This window comes from Pagrus major, chromosome 6 (genome assembly GCF_040436345.1).
Source record: "Pagrus major chromosome 6, Pma_NU_1.0".
Taxonomy (NCBI): domain Eukaryota; kingdom Metazoa; phylum Chordata; class Actinopteri; order Spariformes; family Sparidae; genus Pagrus; species Pagrus major.
The window spans coordinates 16,518,926-16,540,446 of record NC_133220.1 but is presented as its reverse complement, the minus strand read 5'-3'; the positions used below and the strand labels follow the sequence as shown (position 1 = coordinate 16,540,446).

Here is a 21,521-nt window from a genome sequence, read left to right as displayed (position 1 = left end):
ATTAGCTTTACAATAACAAGGCCATTTGTCTGGTTTTCAGCCTCCAGACTGTTCTTTAAATAGAGGGAATCGTCAATAAACAAATGATCTCTTCTTATACTTTTTATGTTTTCTTAGACATGTTTTTATATTTGTCCATGACATCTGTTTTGCCTGTGGGGGAGACAGATTAAAGATATTTCATCATCATGTTTTCTTTAAAAAGCACAATTGTTACAGTACAAACAGCAGAGGAAATCCATCACTGCAGCCGTTCCTCTGGGCCTGACGACGTGTTGGAAGGTCTGGGGAACTGAAAACATGTCCACCTCTAGCTGTCCTGTTTGGTCTCTCCTGGCCCCTTAATGAGGCGCTTGTGTCCCCTTTTTCCTGCTGGGCCGCGGGGCTTCGCGAAGGCCTGTTTGTGGGCATGCTGCTTGGGATGGACCTCGTCATACAGAAAATCCTCCGTCAGTTCATCTCCGTCATCGATCTCCAACTGCAGGTATGGATAAAAATACAAGCATGCAATCCATTAGAAACCGTTTGACGTAACTTTGTAAACCCTGAGGGAGTGAGTCTAAAAAATGCTCCACTCAGTATTTTTTCAATTAGCAACATTTTCTGTGTAAAATTGTGTTTCATGAAGGTCTGAATGCTGCGAAAAGCCTCTCTGCACTACTAAGAACACAGTTCTCTTGGAGAAATACTAATTGTCCTTTGTTAATTGATTTTTGTGCATCAATCTGAAATATAGTGAGTCTAAAGACACAGAAACCAATAAAACATGACCTCAGTGTACTCAGTGGCAACTACCCTGTTATGTAATTGCGTATCCATCTATCCATCCATTACCTTTTTGGCAATTTCCAGATGGTAGTCTTTCTCCACCTCCTCCAGTAGTCGACTCTTGCAGCTGGAATACAACATCCGCTCCTTAATGCTACAGCTGTATCCTGGCATGGAGTATATGAACACTGTAGAGACAAAGAGAGAGGAAGAAGATTTAAAGATTTTTCGGTTTGACACTAAGACGATTAAAAGGGTGAAAAAGGAAACACAAAATCACCTTGTGAATACATTTTTTCTTGATACTTTCACCTCTTCAGATGAAAACAAATCCCTCATATCAAGGTTTTTTTAGTCTGATCTAAAAAACTAGGCTTTCGAAAAAACTAAAACAAGCTGAAACGATAATGCATAATGAAAAAAACTCAGAGGAAATGTCTTCAGTTTTAGTCATTTTGGTCAACAACAAGCACAAGGAGGCCTCCGTGTAAATGTTTATTGAGACTGTGAGTCAACTGCCTCCACAAAGTGTTGTGTTTGAATTGTAATACCTATCGTACTTCTTAAATCTTGCCCCTGAAAAAGACCCCCCGCATTGTAATTACAAAAATACAGAAACTAATAAAAACATTACATGTTTATGACTACGAGACTGTATTTTAACACTTGTAAACGTGACACCACTGGATATTTTAAGGCAATCTCAAGACATTTTCCAGCCACGTTTGCATCGACTAAAACTGGATATTTTTTGTGGGAAGTCGTGACATCACCAGCTGTGTTTGTGACGACCAAAGCAGGTATTTTAAGCCAAAACATGATCTTTTCCTAATCCCAACCAAGTGGTTGTTGTGCCTAAACCTAACCAGACCATGAGTCTGTCATTACATAAGAAATGTAAAAATTAATGAAAAACACAAAACTATGAGAATTCTGCTTCAAATGAAATAATGAGAGAAGGAAAATCAAGTCACATGTAACTATTGCTTCAGTTTAAAGGGTTGCTAACTATTGATGATAGAATAGGCACTATAGTTTTCTCTCAGTGCCTCTCTGTGTCTGTCGTCCAGATGTGCACCTCATTGTTCGTGCATGCACAGATATAAAAAAAAGATGCCTGTCAGAGACAATCAGTGACATACCGACAGATTCCAGGTAGTCTCCTTCGTGGGAGTGTTTGTAAAGGAAGAAGTGGTATCTAGGAGTGTCTTTGGGAACTCTGCGGGGCAAATCTCTTGTTTCTGTCGGGTTGGAGTGGACCAGCTCGATCGTCTCCTTCTCTACATCCAACCTCTGCAACAAAACAATAATGCACAGTATACAAAATGTTCAGTCCTCTCAAAGTAGACGTCTAATATATCAACGCTCATATTGAATGATGGCTCACCAGCTGTATGTAGTTGACGCGTTTTTGGGCAAGTTGCTGCAGGGCTCTCTTGGCTGTCTCCTGCAGAGGAAAAGCGAGGCCCTGAAGTGTCTGGTGCTTATTCTCCACGCTGATCTCTGTCTTCACCTGCAGGGGGCAACAAGCAAACACAAACATCTTTTCAAGCCTCGAAAGGAAGATCCACAAAGGGTTGAAGGAGATAGCTTTAATTTTCTATACTGTGGTTCACACATTTATTTAAAAATTAGCACTTATTACACCAAATAGATTCTTTCTGTGCTTTCCCCTTTCACCTCTAATCCGAATCCATATTAAATACACAGCAAAACAGTTATGAACGTACCTGTTTAACCCGGCCCTGAAAAAGCAATCACAACAAAATGTTACATGTCAAATACAGGCAGTTATATTAAAGACACAAGTAGAGCTGCAACTAATTATTATTTTCATTATTGAATTATCTGGTAACTGTTTTCAGGATTAATCACTGAGTCGAAAAAATGTCCAAAACTCTTCATTTACCATCATAACAGACAAAGAAAGGCAGCAAATCCTTAAATTTAACAAGCTGAAACTAGCAGCTCTTGACCTTGGCACGTGCAATGATGACAACACTGTTGAACCCTCACCTCTGTGATTTTGATCCTCTGGAGCTCCTGCTCAGCTAATGTGAGTGGGGCAGGACCTGAGCAGGACGACACATGACACTGGTAGCCCAGCAAACATATGTCCTCCTAGTGTTGGAAGCAAAACAAGAGGAAGCACAGGACAAACACCTTTAAAACACCTCATCACAGCAAAATAGACGAATGTATTTAAGTGTTTCTGACCTCAGCTGTGCCAAACATCTCATATTTCACATGCCCACCGCCGAACTCTTTCTTCACTGTGGCACGAGTGGCAGCGTACAACATCTTCTGTTTCACCTGCGACAATCAGAGAGGAAAACGGACACGTAACGACTCTGTCGGGACACAGAGTTTAAAAGCCTGACAACTCCCCTCCAGTTAGTTAGAACTGAGGAAGCCTCTTGGATGAGAGGTGAAACGTCTTCAAGAAACTGAAACAAGTCCAGTTGCCTACGATACAGCACCTAGATTTACCATGACCTGGATGACTGAGAAACTTCATCAACATACTGTATGTACTGTTTTTTATATGTGTGAAGTGGAGACAAGTTTAATTACTCTGATGATGTCACCGGGGTTGTGACGATGAGTTATCTCGGCCCTGCTCGTGACTACAAGTGAAAGCCTGTGTTACATTCACCAGGCAGGTAGGGTCTCATGAAAGATGCTATTGATTTGCATTATGGGAAATGTAGGATGCAGCCTTGTTGGCACATAAGTCATGACCCATTTATGACTTAGATAGAATGAAAAAAGAAGAATAAAATGACACCATCCACGTATAGATCGGCCCCTTATAAACCTCGCAGTGCGACAGTGGCACCAGCAGTTATGTCCCAGGGAAACGCTGAAGCGCTGTCTGTTTATGCTTTACGTTACGTTTCTTCTCATGAGATTATGGCTCTTGTCAGCATTTCTCCTAAAATTTTAAACTTTTTTTGTCGGCCTTATTTGTTTTACTCAATTTCTTACTGTCGGATAGGCTACATATCCATCCTTGGACATTCATGTCCTATTGCATGATGATGATTACCAGTCAAATCAAATCAAATCAAATTTTATTTATATAGCCCAAAATCACAATCACATTGCCTCAATGGGCTTTACAGTCTGTACAGTGAACGACATCCTCTGTCCTTAGACCCTCGATTCGAGTGAGGAAAAACTTGCCATCTTGTTGGAAAAAAAAGACCCTTTTAACAGGGAAAAAAAAGACGATGGAAGAAACCTCAGGAAGAGCCACAGAGGAGGGATCCCTCCTCCAGGACCAACAGTCATGCAATAGATGTCGCATGTACAGAAAGAACAGCAATCACAGTTTACAGGTTGCATTGACAGAAAATCTGTCAATGCAACCTGTCCAAACCAGTCTGGTTAATTGTTTTGCACTCTGTATTTCTATGGTTTTGTACTGTATGTGTTTGATTCATCCTTGTATATGGAATTATTCTATTGGATTACACATGTATGATGTAGATACACGATAGAAGAAGGAGCTGAGTATGTTTTTTTTTACATTTATATAAATCCTGGGTTCTGCTGGTGCCCTCAGACTGGAGGTTTTAACCCGGTTTGTGTTTATACACATGTGGTACTCACACTGTTTGTCTGTATGGTTTTTTCCTGATTAAAGAGGATCAATACTATCAGTACTGATCAGTACAAGAGATCGTCAGTGTGCAGAATTTTTTAGTGTCCTTAAAAAAACAAAACAAACAATCACAAGACAAGGGACTAAAATTCAGGATACTTTGATTTTGACCATTCTTTTCAAATCTGAATCTAAATTGGTGGAATACACCTTTAAATTGTGTACATTTGAGGCTTTCACCTGTCAACATAACTGTGTTTATGTAGCTTCAGTGTAATGTGCACAATAAAGACTATGCGGTAGGACATACTGGGGACTGGTCAGGAGACCATGATATGAAGATCCACTCGTAGCCCTGTGCATTCTGGGAGTCGAGGCGGTACAGGATGTAGCAGGGCTCCTGGTCGTCCAGGAGAGGAAGCAGGAAGTGATCATAATCCTGGTCCCAGCTCTTTTCGGGCTCTCTGTAGGCCCCCAGCACCAGCTGCTCTGAAAATCAGACCAGTACTCGTCACATACCTTAACCCCCCTATATGTAGCACGCCCTTTGCAGAGCACATTGACACATACAGGAGCAGTTAGATGATACTACAGTCTGCAGTCAGGGGTGGTAATGATTTATGAGTCGGAGGATTGTTGCAGTTTTATTATGAAGAGCAGGTGCATGCTATTAAAGTTGATGTAAAGTTAAACTTATTAATATACGTGTTATAATGAGTTCATTACATATTATATTACTTAAACATGCTGCAGTGGAAAGGTGCCTTCAGGGGACAAATTCACATTAATTTGTGAAACAGGATGTGAAGAAACACCAGTGTTGATGCTATGTCAAGGACGCCTCTGTACTGTGTTGCAGAGATGTCTACTGAAGTTGACGAGTTGCTAACCAGCCCGCCCTGGTCTGTCCATTTTTGTAGTACCACTTTGTACCTCAAGTCAGCATAGGGTTTCTAGCTGCACGGCTAACTGAGCCGTGGTATTAGCTACAGACCATGAGTAAAGTTTGCAGCAGTTGGGGGTTATTCTGGTAACATGCTGCCCCATAACAGGTGACCAATTCTTACATATTGCACCTTTAAGTACAGTATTGCTGTTAGGCTTAGCAGAGCGTAAACAACTGTTGTTTATATTCATGTGGTGGCATGTAAACACAAATACAATCTCACAACCTGGTCCACGTTGTCAAAAAAACTAAGAAAAAAACAGTTATTTACCCACACATCTTTTAATTTTGGTTAATTAGGACACGTTTATAGCTGTGTCTATAAAATGTCAGTGGCTGAAATTCAGGACAGGGGAGAAAAACACATGAAAGTCAAAAATCAATGCTAAAATTAGTCATTATCTTTCATGAAGTCATCAATGACTATGTTGAATGTAGAAGTTTTTAAATCATTTTTGGTAAATCATCTCAGCATTCCTGTGCCTATCACACCTGTTCATAACACAAACAAAACTACAACACCCATAATTCATGTAGGCCACGGACTTGTACATTGCAGCACATGGAGAGCAGGACCAGTGCCTGTCTGTGGCTGTGGTCTGTGGGCAACACCAAACGAATGTTTAGCGAGGCTATAACTAATCAAAACCAGGGTTTAGTGTAATCTTAGGGATAAACAAGACAAGATTCAGGATTTGGAACAACTGATCGTAACAGCATTTTTCAGGATGTCGGCTCACCCTCCAGTCCAGGTAAGTGTGATAAAGCAGAAAAGCAAATCAATCAAAATCCATTTAATTTATTTAATATTTAATATTTAATTTGCAAAAAACTGATTTTGATAATAAAAACAAATGCTGCATATTTCATCCAATAATTGTCCAGTCCAACAAATGGTCGACAGTACTCTTAATACTTAAGAACATTTCCTGTAAGTACATCTAATATCAGATACTTTAAGACTTCTACCCAAGTTTTATTAATATGGGTGACTTTCACTTTTAGCAAGTAATGTTTTTACATGCTATCTTTGCTTTTACTCAAGTCTGACTGTTGATTGACTAGTTGTTTCAGCTGCATGGTGGACCATCAGCACATTCTCAGTGCTCACCACTTCACGTGCAAACACACTGAAATGAAGTCAGTCTGAAAACTCAGCGGAGAGGTGTCACTGTTTTCCCTCTGTGGTTACTCCACATTCTGTCGTAGAAAAAGGCAGAAAAACCCCGGAGTTAAAAAATATTAAAAGTTTAATTTCTGAACAGCCAGGCTTAATGAAATACACAAAACACACTAAAGTCTGCTGTCCTTGTGGGGTGCAGGGGGATTTCCTGACCATCTCTTGGGGCATGATGCTATTCTGAGGCCCAACACATTCCAGCTCTGCACACACATACTTTCCATTTGCTATTTTCTCTTTATAAGCCAATGTTAGTATAAACTTCTTATTTTAGGTGTTGTGTATTGTTGTGTATTGTTCTTTTTTTAACTCAGTTTAAAACAAAGTGATAAATCACAAGACAAATGCTCTCAGGAGACAGTATGGTGAAAGGAAACCGAGTGGTAAAACAAGCCAGCGGTGATGAAACCACCAAGATCTTGTTTCTCTTTTGACATTGGGACGAACAGGAGTGTCACTGGGCAGCAGGCGAACGACCATGTCAAGTCACATGCGGCTCAAAATAGCCGAGTGACGCTCTGGAAGATCACAGCGCTTCAGTAAGGAAGTCAGAGTGTCTGTCTCTGTAGCACAAGACTCGTCTCTGATGACATCAATACACCGAATATCTTATTCTGCAAAGATAGCCACCCAAAAGTCCCAGAATGCATCAGTCATGAATCAGATTACAACATATAAACACCTCATGAACATATCAGTCCACCTCCATCATGTGCCACCTAGAGACCTGTTGCCTCACTGACCATGTTTCACAGCTGACACACTGAACGTCTGCTCTCACACCGCTGACGCAGTTGTCTTTTCCTCGAGGTTAGACAAAGTCATCAGCGGTTGAGCATCTTTTGCTTTTGTTTGTGACCCCTTTATGTCAAGTCATGTGTTGCATGTGATGCCTTGACCCGATTCTGACTCAGGTGAAACAATCTGAGAATTAAAAACAAGTCTTCAGTGAAACCCCAGTTTGTGCCCTTAGTTTACCATTTATGTTAAAATAGACACTCAGTGATCTCAGAAAAACTCTGAAGGTCGTTCAGCAACAGAAGTATTGTTCTGTAGGCATTTAAGGAGTCGTCAAACCTTCTTGATGAAAACATTTTTGTCACGAGATTTGTGGATTTTTAAAGTTTTAAAGTTTTTTTCGAATCCAAAAAAAGACATTAGAGGGTGTTCTGTCGCCGTCTACTTACAGGTCAGGGTGAGAGTGAGGGGGAAGAGCGGTGCTATCAGTTTGTGTTAAGGCTGCGTCACACCCTTTCAAATGATCACACTCTGATTCTGACTGCACTGGTTACGCTCACATTGAGTCGATTTAGTCATGATTTTATACCCAGTTATTACCTCTGCCAAGAATCTTATGTTTTCCCCCGTGTCCATTTGTTGGTTGGTTTGTTAGCAGGATTACACAAAAACTACTAGATGGATTTCCTCGAAACTTGGATGGAGGATGAGTCTCGGCCCAAAATAGACCCTGTTATCTTTTTGTGCAGATCCGGATAAAGGGACGGATCCAGGAATGTTTTTTTTTCACTCTCTTTAACATTGTGTGACGAGTGTTTTTCAACATTTACGTACATTTCTCAGAGAATAACGCATTAATGAATCCGTTGTATTTAGGTGGCTGAATGAATGAGTACAAAAGGGACTGTTGGGCCTTGGAGGAGGTATACAATCTACTGAGTGGCATTCTGCTTGTATTAGCTTTTATTGTTAACCATTGCCTTGTTTGATACAAAATCAGGAACACACAGGAAGTCACAACTTGACAAGCAGGTTTAACATATTTTGTAAACATCTTTTGTTAGACGAGTCGTTTACAACAGTTGTCTGTACTTGGTGATTCAAATGTAATGGTAATTCATGACGTCACAAACTAGGAATACATTAAAGAAATGTAAAATTAAAGGGCTGAGAAAGTAAAACTAAATTGAACCTGAGTTTCAAAACAGAAGAATAGAAAAGAAACTTCAGAAGAAACCATTTTATATAGCAGAGTTTAGTATTTTAGTAGTTCGTACTCTTATAACTGTCTCATGACCTCTTAGATTCATCTTATTACAGGCTGTGAAGGTCCCAACCTCAAGACAACACACTTTTATCGTAGTTGACATGCCTGGATCATGATTGTTTTTTAAAAACTTGTTTTAGGTGGCCAGGGACTACAAATTAAAAATTAGTCTCTTAATTCTGGCATCTCTATTGTAATGGTCATTAATATGCACTGCCCCTGACAAATAAACTGAATAAAAAAATGAAGGCTGGAAACCGCTGGTCCATAAAACAAAGAGTTTACAGCTCATAAAGAAGGGACAACATGAATGGTGTGGAAAGTATTCCAGCCACACAAGGCTTTAGGTCTCCAACCTGGGGGGCAGGACCCCTCAAAGAGTCAAAATAACATCTGAGGGGTCACCAAGTGATTAAACAGATGGTACAGGTAAACTATATATTTCAAACACAAACCTACTTTTGTTTTTTTATTATCATTTTTTACTGGATACTTTCACCTCTTCAGACCTCTAAAAATCCTTTAAATGAAACAGTCCAAAAAGGAAAGACCTCTCATTGGCTAAACTATTCACAACAAATGTCCACACAAAGACTATAAAATACCATATTATTAGTGGTCACAGACATTGTTCCACTTTATGGGGTCACTATCCGAACACACTGGGAACAAAAGATGCATCATCGCATCAGACATCTGTTTCCAGATGATGACTTGTTGAGTGTCGATTTGTAATGTGTAAAGCTCAGGACAGCTGTCCAACAGATTGTGTAAGATGTTTATTTGCTTAGATTTAAAACAATCCACTCACCACACGATACTAATGAAACAAACATTAACCACACAGTGAGAGGTTTTTCACCTCTTCAGGCTTCTAAAAGAAATAAATCATTAAAAATAAACATAGTTTAAATAGTTTTCCTTTCTATCCATAATATTAAACTCATCCCTGTTCCACCATATACATGTCCTGGGTCACTCACCATCTTGGATGCACACCTTGATGAGGCGCACTGCTCCACCTTTTGCCCGGGCCAGGAACTCCCTGAGCTCTGGTGTCACAACCAGTGCGAGAAACATGGCGGGTCAGCAGTCTCTTCCTCCCGCCAGGCGCTGTAGTTGGGGTGTTGAGAGACAAGGGAGAAGAAATAGGAAGGACTGGAGCTCCACAGCACCAGGCCCAAATATTCAGTCCAGTCAAGAGACACTTAAGTCCAAAAGAAGAAGCCTGTTGAAGATACTCCTTTACTTCAGATTGTAACTGCTGAAGAGGATCGCTGAGTGTGTCTGGACTCGTTGAGAGTGTGGCGGTGTGAGAGGGGACATCGCTCAAGTAACTAGGACAGTATCATGTGCACACAGTGAGGGAACCTGATCACCTCTCTCCCAAATTTAGCTCCCACTGGCTGAGTATCCGACCCTGTGCACTGGCCTGTGAAACCCCCCACCTCACCTCAGACCTACAGTGGAGCTGTGACCTGTAAACCCAATAACCAACTTCTGAGCCAAGAACTCAGATGTATTGTCACAAGAAAGATTTTGTTTGTTTCAATACTGACACACTCTACTCTCATTCGAATTTTACTAATATTAAAATATTCTGAATTTTGGCTGAGGGGAAAAAAACCAGCAAGAAAGCAACTGTTTCATCTGATTTAAAGGTGCACTGTGTGGTTTTGTTGGAGAACTTTTAATAAGAGAAAGATCTTCAGTGAATAAACTGAATAAACAAACTGACCTTGAAGGACAACACAATTTCATACCGTTATACTTTGTTTATATTTGGCGGACCCTGCCACCTGTCTAGCTTCAAACACTGTTGTGGGGACCTTATTTTCCTCTGAGAACAGCTTGTTTATTCAGTTATGGAAAAGATAAACATTTGAGTTTGTGTTATTACCTCATTAATATTGTAAATATTACAATTCTAAGTTTTAATTTCTTCTCGTAAACTACATAGTGCCCCTTTAAAAAGTAAAATAATAATAATAATAATAATAATAATAAGATCAAGGGAGCATACTGTTTTGGAAAGTTTACACAACTTGGTGTCACAGCTGTCACATGTGGCTCAACTTGGAGCCACATGTGACAGCTGTGACGCTCAACAGATTGTGTAAGATGTTTTTGATGTCGTCAATCACCTGTCAGTGCTGACAGCGTTTACACAATCTGATCCACAAATTTAAAACTGACATTTGGGCTTTCTCATAGCTCCTGCTTTAAATTATACAATAATTCTAAGTCAACATTAACCCCAATAGCTAAAATCATAAGCAACATTTAAAAATAAAAGACATATGAATGAACTGTATATATCTAAATACTGAACTGTGAAATATATATATAAAGCATATGTATAAAGTATTTACAATTTAAAGCAGGAACCCAGGTGTCATATATATATTTATATATATACATTTTATAATTATATCATTTTAAATGAATGTAAACCTGAAAATTAATTTTACACTGATGACTAAAAACTAATACGCAAGATTTGATTTTATTATATTACAGTAAATATTTTCAAAAATATCCTGTAATAATTTGTACTTTATTCTACTTACATAGCAACTAGAACAGAACTCAGTAGAGCACAAACAGGCCAAACAGTCCCGTTTAACTCAATCAAGCCTAATCCAATATCAAACAAGACATATTTAGATCTGCTAGATCATGTTTTTATTTGCAACCACCTTAATACACCTGATGTTTTTAATTAAGATCCATGCAATATTCCCTGAGAAATTAATTAAACTGTCAAAAGATGCAAATATCTCACAATTTTTTAAGAAAGTGAGAAAAACATTCCTGGATCTGTATCTGAATCTGCACCAAAAGTTAATGGGGTCTATTCTGGGTCAGACTCATCCTCCAACCAAGTTTTGTGGAACTCTGATCAGTAGTTTTTGTGTAATCCTGCTGACGAACCAACCAGCCAACAACCAGACATGGCCGAAAACATCACCTCCTTGGCAAGGTAACAAGATCAATGGGAGCATATTGCTTTGCAAAAATTACACAACTTACTTATTAAATGCATCACAGCTGCGACGCTCAACAGATTGTGTAAGATGTTTTTGATGTCATCAACCACCCGTCAATGCTGACAGCGTTTACACGATGTCAGAGTTGCGATTTAAAACTGACATCTGGGGTTTCTAATAACTACTGCTTTAAATTATACAACAATTCTAACATTAATCCTAATAACTAAAACTCAACATAAGCCCGATTTAAAAATAAAGAGCCATCTGATTGAACTGTCTCTAATTAAACACTGAATATTTTCCTGATATAATTTGCACTTCAAAAAGTATCATCTTTGGGATTCAGGAAATTTAAACTGACTTTTTCTACTGATACCAAAGTGAATTGGGACAAAAATAAAATGCAGTTCAGTAGGCTTGGATGGATTCGTTCATTAAAAATAAAATCAGGTTAAATCAGATAGATGTTTCCTGGAACATTGGTTTGGATTATGTGATATGCACAATGCAATAATAAAGTCGACAAAACCAACATCTTACAAAGAAACAGTTTAATTTTAAATAGAAATATAAAAAAAGAATAGACAAAGAATCTATTTCTGCAAACTACTTATTTACAATTTGAACTGAATGGGCTGCACATCCTGTAGAAATTTACAGAGCTGGTTGTGCTGCCCCCTGCTGGTCACTTCAGCCTTCAACAAAGGCCTTCACTATGCTGTCATCAGTCGTCGATGGTGGGGAGCCAGAATGCCTGAAAGATGAGAGAACAAACCATCCAGTCACATTAGAACATTTTGTGTTTAATGGTGTGCGCGTGGTCCATAAAGGTGAGCTCACTCTCTAACAGTTGTATCAAGTGTGTACAGTTTTAGAATTGAGTCATTGTGGGCGGCCAGGGTGTTATGAGTAACACAATAACAAATCAGTGTAATAATAATTGTATTCTTAGTAGTCCATGAAATGCTTGGTTCAGTGAGATCACATTACATATAAAGGGTACTAAAATCACATAAAACAACTTAGTTAAACCACCAGGAATCTACTTTTTCAGTAAGGAGTAAAATTGAACTTTTCATGCACTTTCAATGTACCGAAACCAAACATTTCCTGACCTTTGAAGCCTTTACCATCACATCTAAATTGTTGCTATAAATACAATTGTGTAAAATTAGTTTCTTTAAACCCACAGCCATCATTTTATGTATTTTACCATCTGTTCATTTTAACTTTGATTTGGGAAACAAATGTGGTGACAGGATCCGGTCCTTTAAAATATTACATTATTTTTGGTTTTAAAATAAATGATAAATGATAGTGTAGATGAAACACCAGATTATGTTTAAAAGCAAGCATTGTTCAAGGAGCACAGTCAAAATCAAGCATGGTCCGAACATTGAAAACATAATGGTTAAAATTAAACATTGCCCAAACTTTCAAGACTTCATCTAAATCATGCCTTTTAGTCCATACTGCTGCTCTTACTGACCATGTTTGAGCAGGCGCTTGCAAACGTCATGAACTTGGGGTTGAACTGGAGGCAGGTTATTGGTCCTGTGTGCTTCCCGTCTAATAAAGCCACCTTCATACCGCTCTCTGCATTCCACACGTGGATCTTTCCGTCCTCAGAGCCTAAAATATAATGGACAAACGAAAATAAACATTTGATGAAAACATGACCGTCATATATAATTCATATTCAGCTGGCTTGGGACTTGTAATGCTTGTGATAAATGTATTGATATATTTCTACACCAGGGCAACAGCAAGAGGGAAAAACGCAATCTTAACTTACCAATCATAACAAACTGAGAATCCGGAGTGAATGATGCCTCCAGCGTTACACCTTTACTGTTGTTGTAGCCCTGTGGGTAAATAAACAACAGCATCCATGAGCAACTATTTTGTGCACATTAGGATCAAAATAGTGAACAGTTTGTTGGGAACGGGGAACAATATCTGCAACAGCCAAATGCTGGCAAAATATCCAAGTGGCTCACTCACTAGCCAAAAGAACAATGCAAATGTATTGTTGTTAAATTTGAACATTCACTGGTCAAAAAAGTGAATTTGGCACCCACATTGGGAAGTTTTGAAGTCTTCATCAATTCTTAAAGGGGTTCTGCAGAACTTCTTTGAAGATCATTTATGTTAGCTGACTCCATTTCTAAACTAACGTTAGCTACTGTTGGTCTCTGATAGTGGGGCAGAGAGAGGCATTGAGACAGCACACAAGAACGTACATAAGGTCATCATCCACAAAATTGTATAGGCCACCGGGAGAGATGGGGAAGGTCTCATTTTTCATGTCACTTTTCAATTTGCTCACATATGACAAATTAAAAAGTGATTGATATAAATAAATTGCTACAAATTGTAACAGGGCCCCTTTTAAAACATGATTTTTTTCTTGAATTTAGTCATTGAGGGGACATAATTTGACTATAAATGTTTTCCTAACCTTACTTCTTTCTGTGCATGCATGATGAGTTATCTCTTACCCCAAAGTTATGCAATACAGCACCCTTAAAGGCATCCAGGATGCGAAGGGCTCCGCCATTCGTAGAAAGAAGAATGAGTTTCCCGTCGTTGCTGAACTTGAGTCCTGTCCACTCACACGTCCGGTCATACTGAAGCTTGAAGGTTGCAAAGGGACCCTGGTGACAAAAGCGATCATGAATATTTTGCTTCAATTAAATTAAACGCTATTAATTTGATATAAGACAAAAATACATCATGAACGGTCTCTCTCTTACACACAAACACTTCTTACCTTATCAAACGACCGCAGATCATAAAGTTTAACCATCTCCGAATTTATTCCAGCAGCAAAAATGAGGCCCTCAGGATCAAAGGAGCACACTGGCTTCCCCTGAAGGTGCATCAGACCCTAAAGTTTACAGATGACAAGAGAAGGTCAGTATCGGTTCAATCCCACTTCTGCAATTGACATGTAAGTGCAATGCCAATGGATGCTCACTAAATTATAAATACAGAAGGCACTCACCTGGCAGTTAGGTGACCGCAAATCCCACAGTCTGATAGTTTTATCTAATGAGCCAGAAATAAATGTGTCGTCCACGGGAGACATGGAAAGAGATGTCACTCTGATCAAAAACAAAAAAGGACAAAATGAGAACACATGAACTTTTAACTCAACATTAACATCAAAGTGCAGACAGACCAGCATAAATTCAGTCCTCACCTTTTATTATGCCCAGGAAAGTAGCGGATGTATTTGTTGTCATGAAGTGACAGGTACCGGATTGTATCTTCAAGAATAATAACAAAATTATTACCATGTCAAACATCAAACATGACCAGCGACAGCATGACACAAGCTGACACCGAAACATGAAGTTGATTACAGGCAGGTCTGACGATTTGTCTCAACCTTGGGCAAGGCAGTCACTTGTACAGTTAGCTCCTGTATGGGGCAGAATCACAGACCCTCAAACTGTACAAACAACTACCTCAGACCAAAGTGAGCAGTGATCCCGCCCCTGCCATCCTGCAGCATTCCACAGGGGTACGGCATCCTGTAAACATCAACCACCGGCGAGTGTCTCAACAGTTCAACCAGTAAAACACATGCAATCGATAAGTAAAGTCTTCAGCCTGAGGAAAGAAGCTGCTCTTCAGTCAAAAACATATTTGATTCCTTGATGAATTGTTCGATATGTGATATAACAACATCATCACTTAGAGCACAAACTGAAACTTCCTCATACTACAAAGAAAAAACAACAAGTATTCATGCATCAACATACCATCGATTTTGTTGGAACTGTAGACCACAGTGTTTGCAGCATGTGTGTACCTGATCAGATCCACTCCATACTTTTTACTGTAGAGAGTCCTCTTTGGTCTGCAATCAATCAGATTACATGAGGGGGGAAAAAAGAGAGTGAATGAGCATTTGAACTACTAAAAGATATTAAGCTGTGCTGAAAATAATAGAGCCATTTCTTTATAATTACTTGGCAAAAATACAGAACAAATCCAGGTTACTGCCTCAAAGCAGAGGTACTTCCTTGAATGTTTTATGGACTTTTGGCTGCTGATCAGCAATTTTAGGACAGTGATTTGAGCGGTGACATGTTATTTTGACCTGTAAACAGATCAATGCCAATAGATTACCATAGGCCTGCAACTAGTAATTACTTTCGTTATTGGATGCTGCTTTTTATTCATCGCTTAATTGTTTGGTCTCCAAAAACAATGTCTGTTCCTGATTCATCATCCTTAAATAACTTATGGTGTCCATTCAACTCTAAGACCTCAAGATACTCAATTTACCTCATATATTAGTATAAAAAAGGAGCAAATGTTCACGTTTGAGACTCTGGAAGCAGCAAATGTTTGTCATTTTTGATATTAGACGGTTAATAAATGAGCAAATTATAAAAAAAAAAGGTTGGTTATTCATTGTCTGTGGATGAGCTACTCATGTGAGCACTATGAAATCTTAACATACTTTAATAAATATGTATATTTCCATTATTTACAAGTTGGAGGCAGCTCTTTTCCACCAACATACGTTATATACGTTAACTGATAAACAGCTAATACTAGCTAGCTTACTCGTAACGTTACAGCTCTCTACAGCAAATTTGACTGATAATGCTTTACTTCTGACAATATAATACACATTGCATGACTGGGACACAGGAAACCCACAGGATCAATGTTGCAGGTGTTTTCAAACTGCATGCACATACATGAATTTCACATCTCATACAATCGCAGCAGAGTATCATCGCAGTGCTGCAGGCCTCGCTAGCTAGCTAGCTAGCATAGCAAGAAGCTAACGTCAAAAACAATAGAGTATAAATGAGAAAAAACGCTCTTACTTTCCCTCTTGGCAGTCGTACAAGACTAATGAGTCGTCGTCGCTGCTGGAAATAATCGTTTCTCCGTTTGAACTGAAATCGAAACAATTAATTTTGTCTGAGTTTTCTCGGAACACCTTAGCAACTCTGAAGCTCCGCAGCACATTGTCCGTCAGCTTCATGATGGCCTCTGTGTCTGAGGGGAAGCAGGCCCTCGTTTTACTTTGATTCGGCTTACAGATGTCCCTTATGATAATTCGTATATATATATGTATGAACTGTAATGGTGCTAACAGTTATTTTTTTAAGAAGTACAGTTCAAAAGCAGCGACGAAAGCCCGCCTGTGATACTTCTGATTCACGGTAGTATGGAGGGAGGGAAAAGCACCGCCTTCACGACGTCGGTGACGCGCATATTCACCGTCTGGGACGCGCATTTGTCGGAGATCACATGATAAGATAGTTATCGCGAGAGTTGCACCTTGGCCATAATAATAAAGTCAAAGGGAGGTCAAAAATAAGAAATAAGAGGAATAACGTTATTTCCATACATAAGCGAATTATCAAGAATAAAACAGAGCCCATGGAGGCATGTCGAGGATAAAACAATATTTGACTCATGACTGTGACCCGCACACATCTGGACAGTTTCTCTCTCTCTGTTAGCAGCTGCCCCTCCAGCCCAGCACTTTCTGTTACATTTAGCAGCTCGTGTTTATGAGTCCGTTTTGTTTTCTGTCAGCTTCCAGCCTTTTCACCACGCGTCAAAATGGACGCAGGAGGAGCGAAGAAGAAAATAACAGCGAGAGTTTTGTCCCCGTGGAAAAGAAGGTCTGAGGTATGAGCGAGCTTTATTATTAGGTTTTTTTTATTAAATGTCAGTGCGAACTTTGGCTCAGATAGTGTAGCTAGAAGGTCGACGGTGACCATGGTAACAGTACAAATTTAGGGCACGTGAAACGTCACAGCGGTTCAGGTTCGGGTCGGCTCGTTTAAAACAGAATCAACAGATTAAAGTTGGGCAACCATTTTGATCTGTGAACATTATTTCTCAACCGGACATGTAAGACACGAAAATGAACGTGTCTTCTTAATATAAAACCCATATTAACTATTAATTACTGTTAGGGTGACACGTGACATGTTCAAAACTTTTATGGTCAAACTATTTCTAGTGTGTCAGTATTTATATTGTGACGTAAACGCAACAAAGCATACGCTGAAAGTAATGTCTTAGTTTTATTGGCTTCATATATGCAAACAAATGTTGATATAAGATATATCGATTGTGTGCTGGTGGGTAATATGGATCAAATCTACTATCACTTTACTGTCTATTCAGTGTTGTGTCACCATGTTAGTGTATTTTGTGATTAATACATTGTCTGTAGAATTATTTGGAGAATGGTTAATGGATAAAATAACCACATGGAGGTATCTTCTGGCTCATCTAATACCTGAGAAATCAAAGTACCTTCACAGTGGTGTATATGACACTGAATGTGGGCAAAAACATATAAAAAAAGACAACTTTCCATCCCTGTATGACCTGAATGTCTGTCAGGGTTTTATGTGATACAAAGAAACTTTGGTTCTAAGTATTCATTCATCAGCCAATTGGACTGCAAAGTCCAATTGGCTGATGAATGAATACTTACAAAGTTTCTTTGTAGTTTAAATCAAATATAATTCACTTGCCTCCGTGCCATTTCGTCAAGTCAGAATACAATGCACACTCAGGGTTTCATGCCTCATTGACCTGTTTGGATTTCAAACAGAGCATGAATGCAGGTGTCCTCACAGCTCAGAGGAAACAAGACTATTGACCCGTGTGCACATGAATGCAGTGTAAACTACCTTTAGGTTGTGTACCCCTTTGAACTATCCACAGCATGAGTGGCTCCAAAGTCCTGTCACACACTACGCTCATGAATTTCACCACCATGTTCGATGTCATACCAGCACTGAACTAACTTCTAGTGTCACAGAGTCTGATGGAAGAAAAAAATCCAACTACACAGTTGGTTGGTCAGTGGTTTGATGTGTCCTGTGGTACATTCAAGTCAATCATTACACACAGGGTACACAACTCAGTCAGTATGTGGTCAGATTTTTGCAACACCGACTGACTGCTGAGCTGGAGCGCACATAACAGGCGTCCAGAGGAGTACACAGGCTTTACGTCGCATTTCCAAACTTTGCAGGTAGGCAGCCGCATGAGTATTCAGAAAGCGCAGTTAGACGGGGGAATGTGTAACTGGTTTAGGATGATAACAGCTATTATCCTTGTCAGGTTTCAGGTGATATGAAACAAAAAGTAGACAATGGTCTGTAGCCAGGAGGTTAGTTAACCCTTGATTCTTCAACAGTTTTCTCGAGTGCTAAAAGTGGCATTCAACTGACAAAATGTATTTTGTAGAAATGTAGAATATCCCCTCTGCACATTGTCATGTACTATATGTGTGGTATTTTTAATATAACATGTTTTTGTGGCACGTATCTTTTTTAAACTATGACTTGAATTTTTAATCTCTCAGGCATTATCTGCTCAGACCCACTGAACTGTCCATGGCACGTGTTCTCTCCCTGTTCCGGCCTCAGCCCTTTTTGGCCCTCGCGGGCAGGAGAAAACCTACGTTGTGCAAAATGTCAATGGACTCACGGGCCCGCGGGGTGTTTGCAGCCGCAGTGGAAGCTGTGCACCCCGACACCGTGGTCCGCCAGAGTATAGAGCGCAAGAAGGACTCAGTCATTATTGACGGTCACAAATTCACACTCAAGCACAACCTGCACTTGGTGGGCTTTGGAAAAGCTGTGCTGGGTATGGCTGCAGAGGCAGAGAGGATTGTAGGGGATCATTTGGTGAAAGGAGTAATAAGCGTACCACATGGGATTCAGCAGACTTTACAGCAACATGGGAAAGAGTAAGCAAAAGCCTTAAACAACTTAAAGTATTACACAAAAAGTAAGATTAAACTGTATAATGAAATGTCTCACTTCCATCACAGCCATTTGTTGTTAAAAGAAAACAGTCGCATCAAAGTAATGGAGGGAGCAAAACACAACTTGCCTGATGCTGATGCCCAGAAGGCAGCTGAGGAGATCAAGCAGTTAGCCAGTGAACTGACAGAGGAGGACCTGCTACTTGTACTGATTTCAGGTAAAAATATTTATTCTCTTTTTCTCTACAAAATCCTACCTTGAAATATAAATGTATAATAAATGGTGGTGAAACTGTCTAGGTGGAGGTTCTGCGCTATTACCTGCGCCCATCCCACCAATCTCTCTGCAAGAGAAGCTGGATGTTACGCGCAAACTTGCAGCTGCTGGTGCCACCATTCAAGAGCTGAACACTGTGCGACGCGCCCTGTCTTTCCTAAAGGGTGGAGGGCTTGCAAATTTTGCTCACCCTGCTCAGGTAACACGCTTTTCTTTAATCTTTTTATTGAAGCGGATAACTCATTCCAGCATTATGCTCTAAATATAACACATTTAAATCACTTCTCCACAGGTGATTGCACTGATATTGTCCGATGTAATTGGGGATCCTCTGGACTTGATAGCTAGCGGCCCCACGGTGCCGACTGAGGTGTGGCCCGAAGAAGTTTTGTCGGTCCTTGAACGTTACAAGCTGTTAAACTCTGTACCACCCTCTGTGAATGACGTCCTTGGTAGAACAAGTCCCAGGGAGAGTAAGGATAAATCTAATACATCAGGACATGTTCACAATGTTGTGATTGGCTCCAACAGCCTTGCCCTTAAGTGCGCAGGTCGCCGGGCTCGAGAGCTCGGTTTCCGCCCTGTTGTGCTGGCACCCGGAGTGTGTGGCGATGTAAGGTCAGTATCCAGACTTTATGGTCTCCTGGCCCGCTTTGCCTGTTCTCGAGAGGAACCTCCTCCAGAGCTCGCCGCTGAGATGCTCAGGCTGGGACCCGAAGTAGGTGTGGAGAGCTGGGACCTCTGCCGTACCATGCAGGTCTTCGATGAAGGGCGCACAGAAGGATGGGGTGCCACGTGTCTGTTAGCTGGAGGTGAGCCCACTGTGGAGCTGACAGGCATGGGTCGTGGCGGTCGAAACCAGGAGCTGGCTCTCCGAGTGGGAGTGGAGCTGAGAGACCTGAAGCACCAACCTAATGGTCCCGTCTTCCTGAGTGGTGGAACTGATGGTCAGGATGGACCCACTGAGGCAGCAGGAGCCATCACTGACGCAGGGTTGTGTGAAGAGGCACAAGCACAGGGGCTGGACATTGAAACCTTCCTCACCAATAATGATTCTTACACCTTTTTTTCACGTCTTTCTGCTGGGAAGCGCTTGCTTGTACCTGGTCTAACCTGCACCAATGTGATGGATGTGCACATGCTACTTATTCCACCAATTCCCATAAACATTAGATAATTCCAGAGAACACTAAAGTATCTGTCTATCTGACTCAGCATTGTATTACTACATGTTTGCCTGTGAAACTGTGTGAGCCTACATGAAAGAAGGACTGGTACTGCCATATTAAATTCTAATGACCACTGAATGTAGGTTGCACCAGTTGTTTTATCAGTATTAAGATTTCAGTAGAGAACAAAAAAGCTAACACATATGGGATTTCATGATTATGTTTCTTTAGATCACTGATAAATCTTTTTTACAACCCAGCTCTCATCAAAGATCAATGAGATCAGTATTTGCACAACAAAAACATTTAATCTCAAGCCATTTGCAAAAAAATCTTCAGGTACTTCAAGATACCTACAATATGCTGATAAATTTACTATGTACATTATTAAACATTTCAGTAAATACACACTGCAGTCATTGTCTTGTACTACAGACGTGTCTTTACCATTATAACAGTATTATAACTTGTCAGTTATAATAGCTGACAGTATGATGGGTCATAAACCTCCTTTGACTTTTTGATGTTTAATTTTATATTAAATCACAGTGGATTAACTAAACTTTTTGATTCAAATCAACAGAAAATCTAATATCAAAATAAAACAAATTTATATGTACTATAAATAAATATATACCAATATTAATTGGTCGTGTTCACCATCATTCAGTGACACCTTTCGCAAAAATAACAGCCTTGAGTCTACCAATATGGATAGGTTGGTTTCAGCTGGACGAATTGGAAAATTGCCTATTTTACCTGGTCTTCTTTGTAAAACAGCACTTATATGTGACATGGGGAC

At 39.9% G+C, this 21,521-nt stretch overlaps 3 protein-coding genes across 5 annotated transcripts; 1 reads left to right on the top strand and 2 right to left on the bottom strand.

Moving 5' to 3' along the window:
* Positions 1 to 310: 310 nt before the first annotated feature.
* twf2 (twinfilin-2) lies at positions 311 to 9,586 on the bottom strand. Of its 2 annotated transcripts, XM_073469291.1 has the most exons (9): positions 9,490 to 9,586; positions 4,686 to 4,864; positions 2,986 to 3,081; positions 2,785 to 2,889; positions 2,499 to 2,513; positions 2,156 to 2,281; positions 1,911 to 2,061; positions 835 to 956; positions 311 to 478 (listed from the first exon to the last, which is right to left on the bottom strand). In XM_073469291.1, the coding sequence occupies exons 1-9, from the start codon at positions 9,584 to 9,586 to the stop codon at positions 311 to 313; spliced, it is 1,059 nt and encodes a 352-aa protein (XP_073325392.1). The 2 variants fall into 2 exon arrangements, with proteins under 2 accessions (XP_073325392.1, XP_073325393.1); XM_073469292.1 differs by lacking the exon at positions 2,499 to 2,513.
* Positions 9,587 to 12,035: 2,449 nt separating this feature from the next.
* Positions 12,036 to 16,745, bottom strand: wdr82 (WD repeat domain 82). Its single transcript, XM_073469293.1, has 9 exons — positions 16,353 to 16,745; positions 15,270 to 15,367; positions 14,705 to 14,771; positions 14,507 to 14,606; positions 14,273 to 14,389; positions 14,001 to 14,156; positions 13,295 to 13,364; positions 12,989 to 13,131; positions 12,036 to 12,253 (listed from the first exon to the last, which is right to left on the bottom strand). The coding sequence occupies exons 1-9, from the start codon at positions 16,511 to 16,513 to the stop codon at positions 12,224 to 12,226; spliced, it is 942 nt and encodes a 313-aa protein (XP_073325394.1). The 5' UTR covers positions 16,514 to 16,745; the 3' UTR covers positions 12,036 to 12,223.
* A 305-nt stretch (positions 16,746 to 17,050) lies between these two features.
* On the top strand, positions 17,051 to 21,127 carry glyctk (glycerate kinase). 2 transcript variants are annotated; one of them, XM_073469290.1, is made up of 5 exons: positions 17,051 to 17,169; positions 18,869 to 19,255; positions 19,340 to 19,491; positions 19,574 to 19,749; positions 19,843 to 21,127. In XM_073469290.1, exons 2-5 carry the CDS (start codon positions 18,900 to 18,902, stop codon positions 20,725 to 20,727), a joined length of 1,569 nt encoding a protein of 522 aa, XP_073325391.1. In that variant the 5' UTR covers positions 17,051 to 17,169; positions 18,869 to 18,899; the 3' UTR covers positions 20,728 to 21,127. The 2 variants fall into 2 exon arrangements, with proteins under 2 accessions (XP_073325391.1, XP_073325390.1); XM_073469289.1 differs by lacking the exon at positions 17,051 to 17,169 and adding an exon at positions 18,367 to 18,535.
* Positions 21,128 to 21,521: the final 394 nt, after the last annotated feature.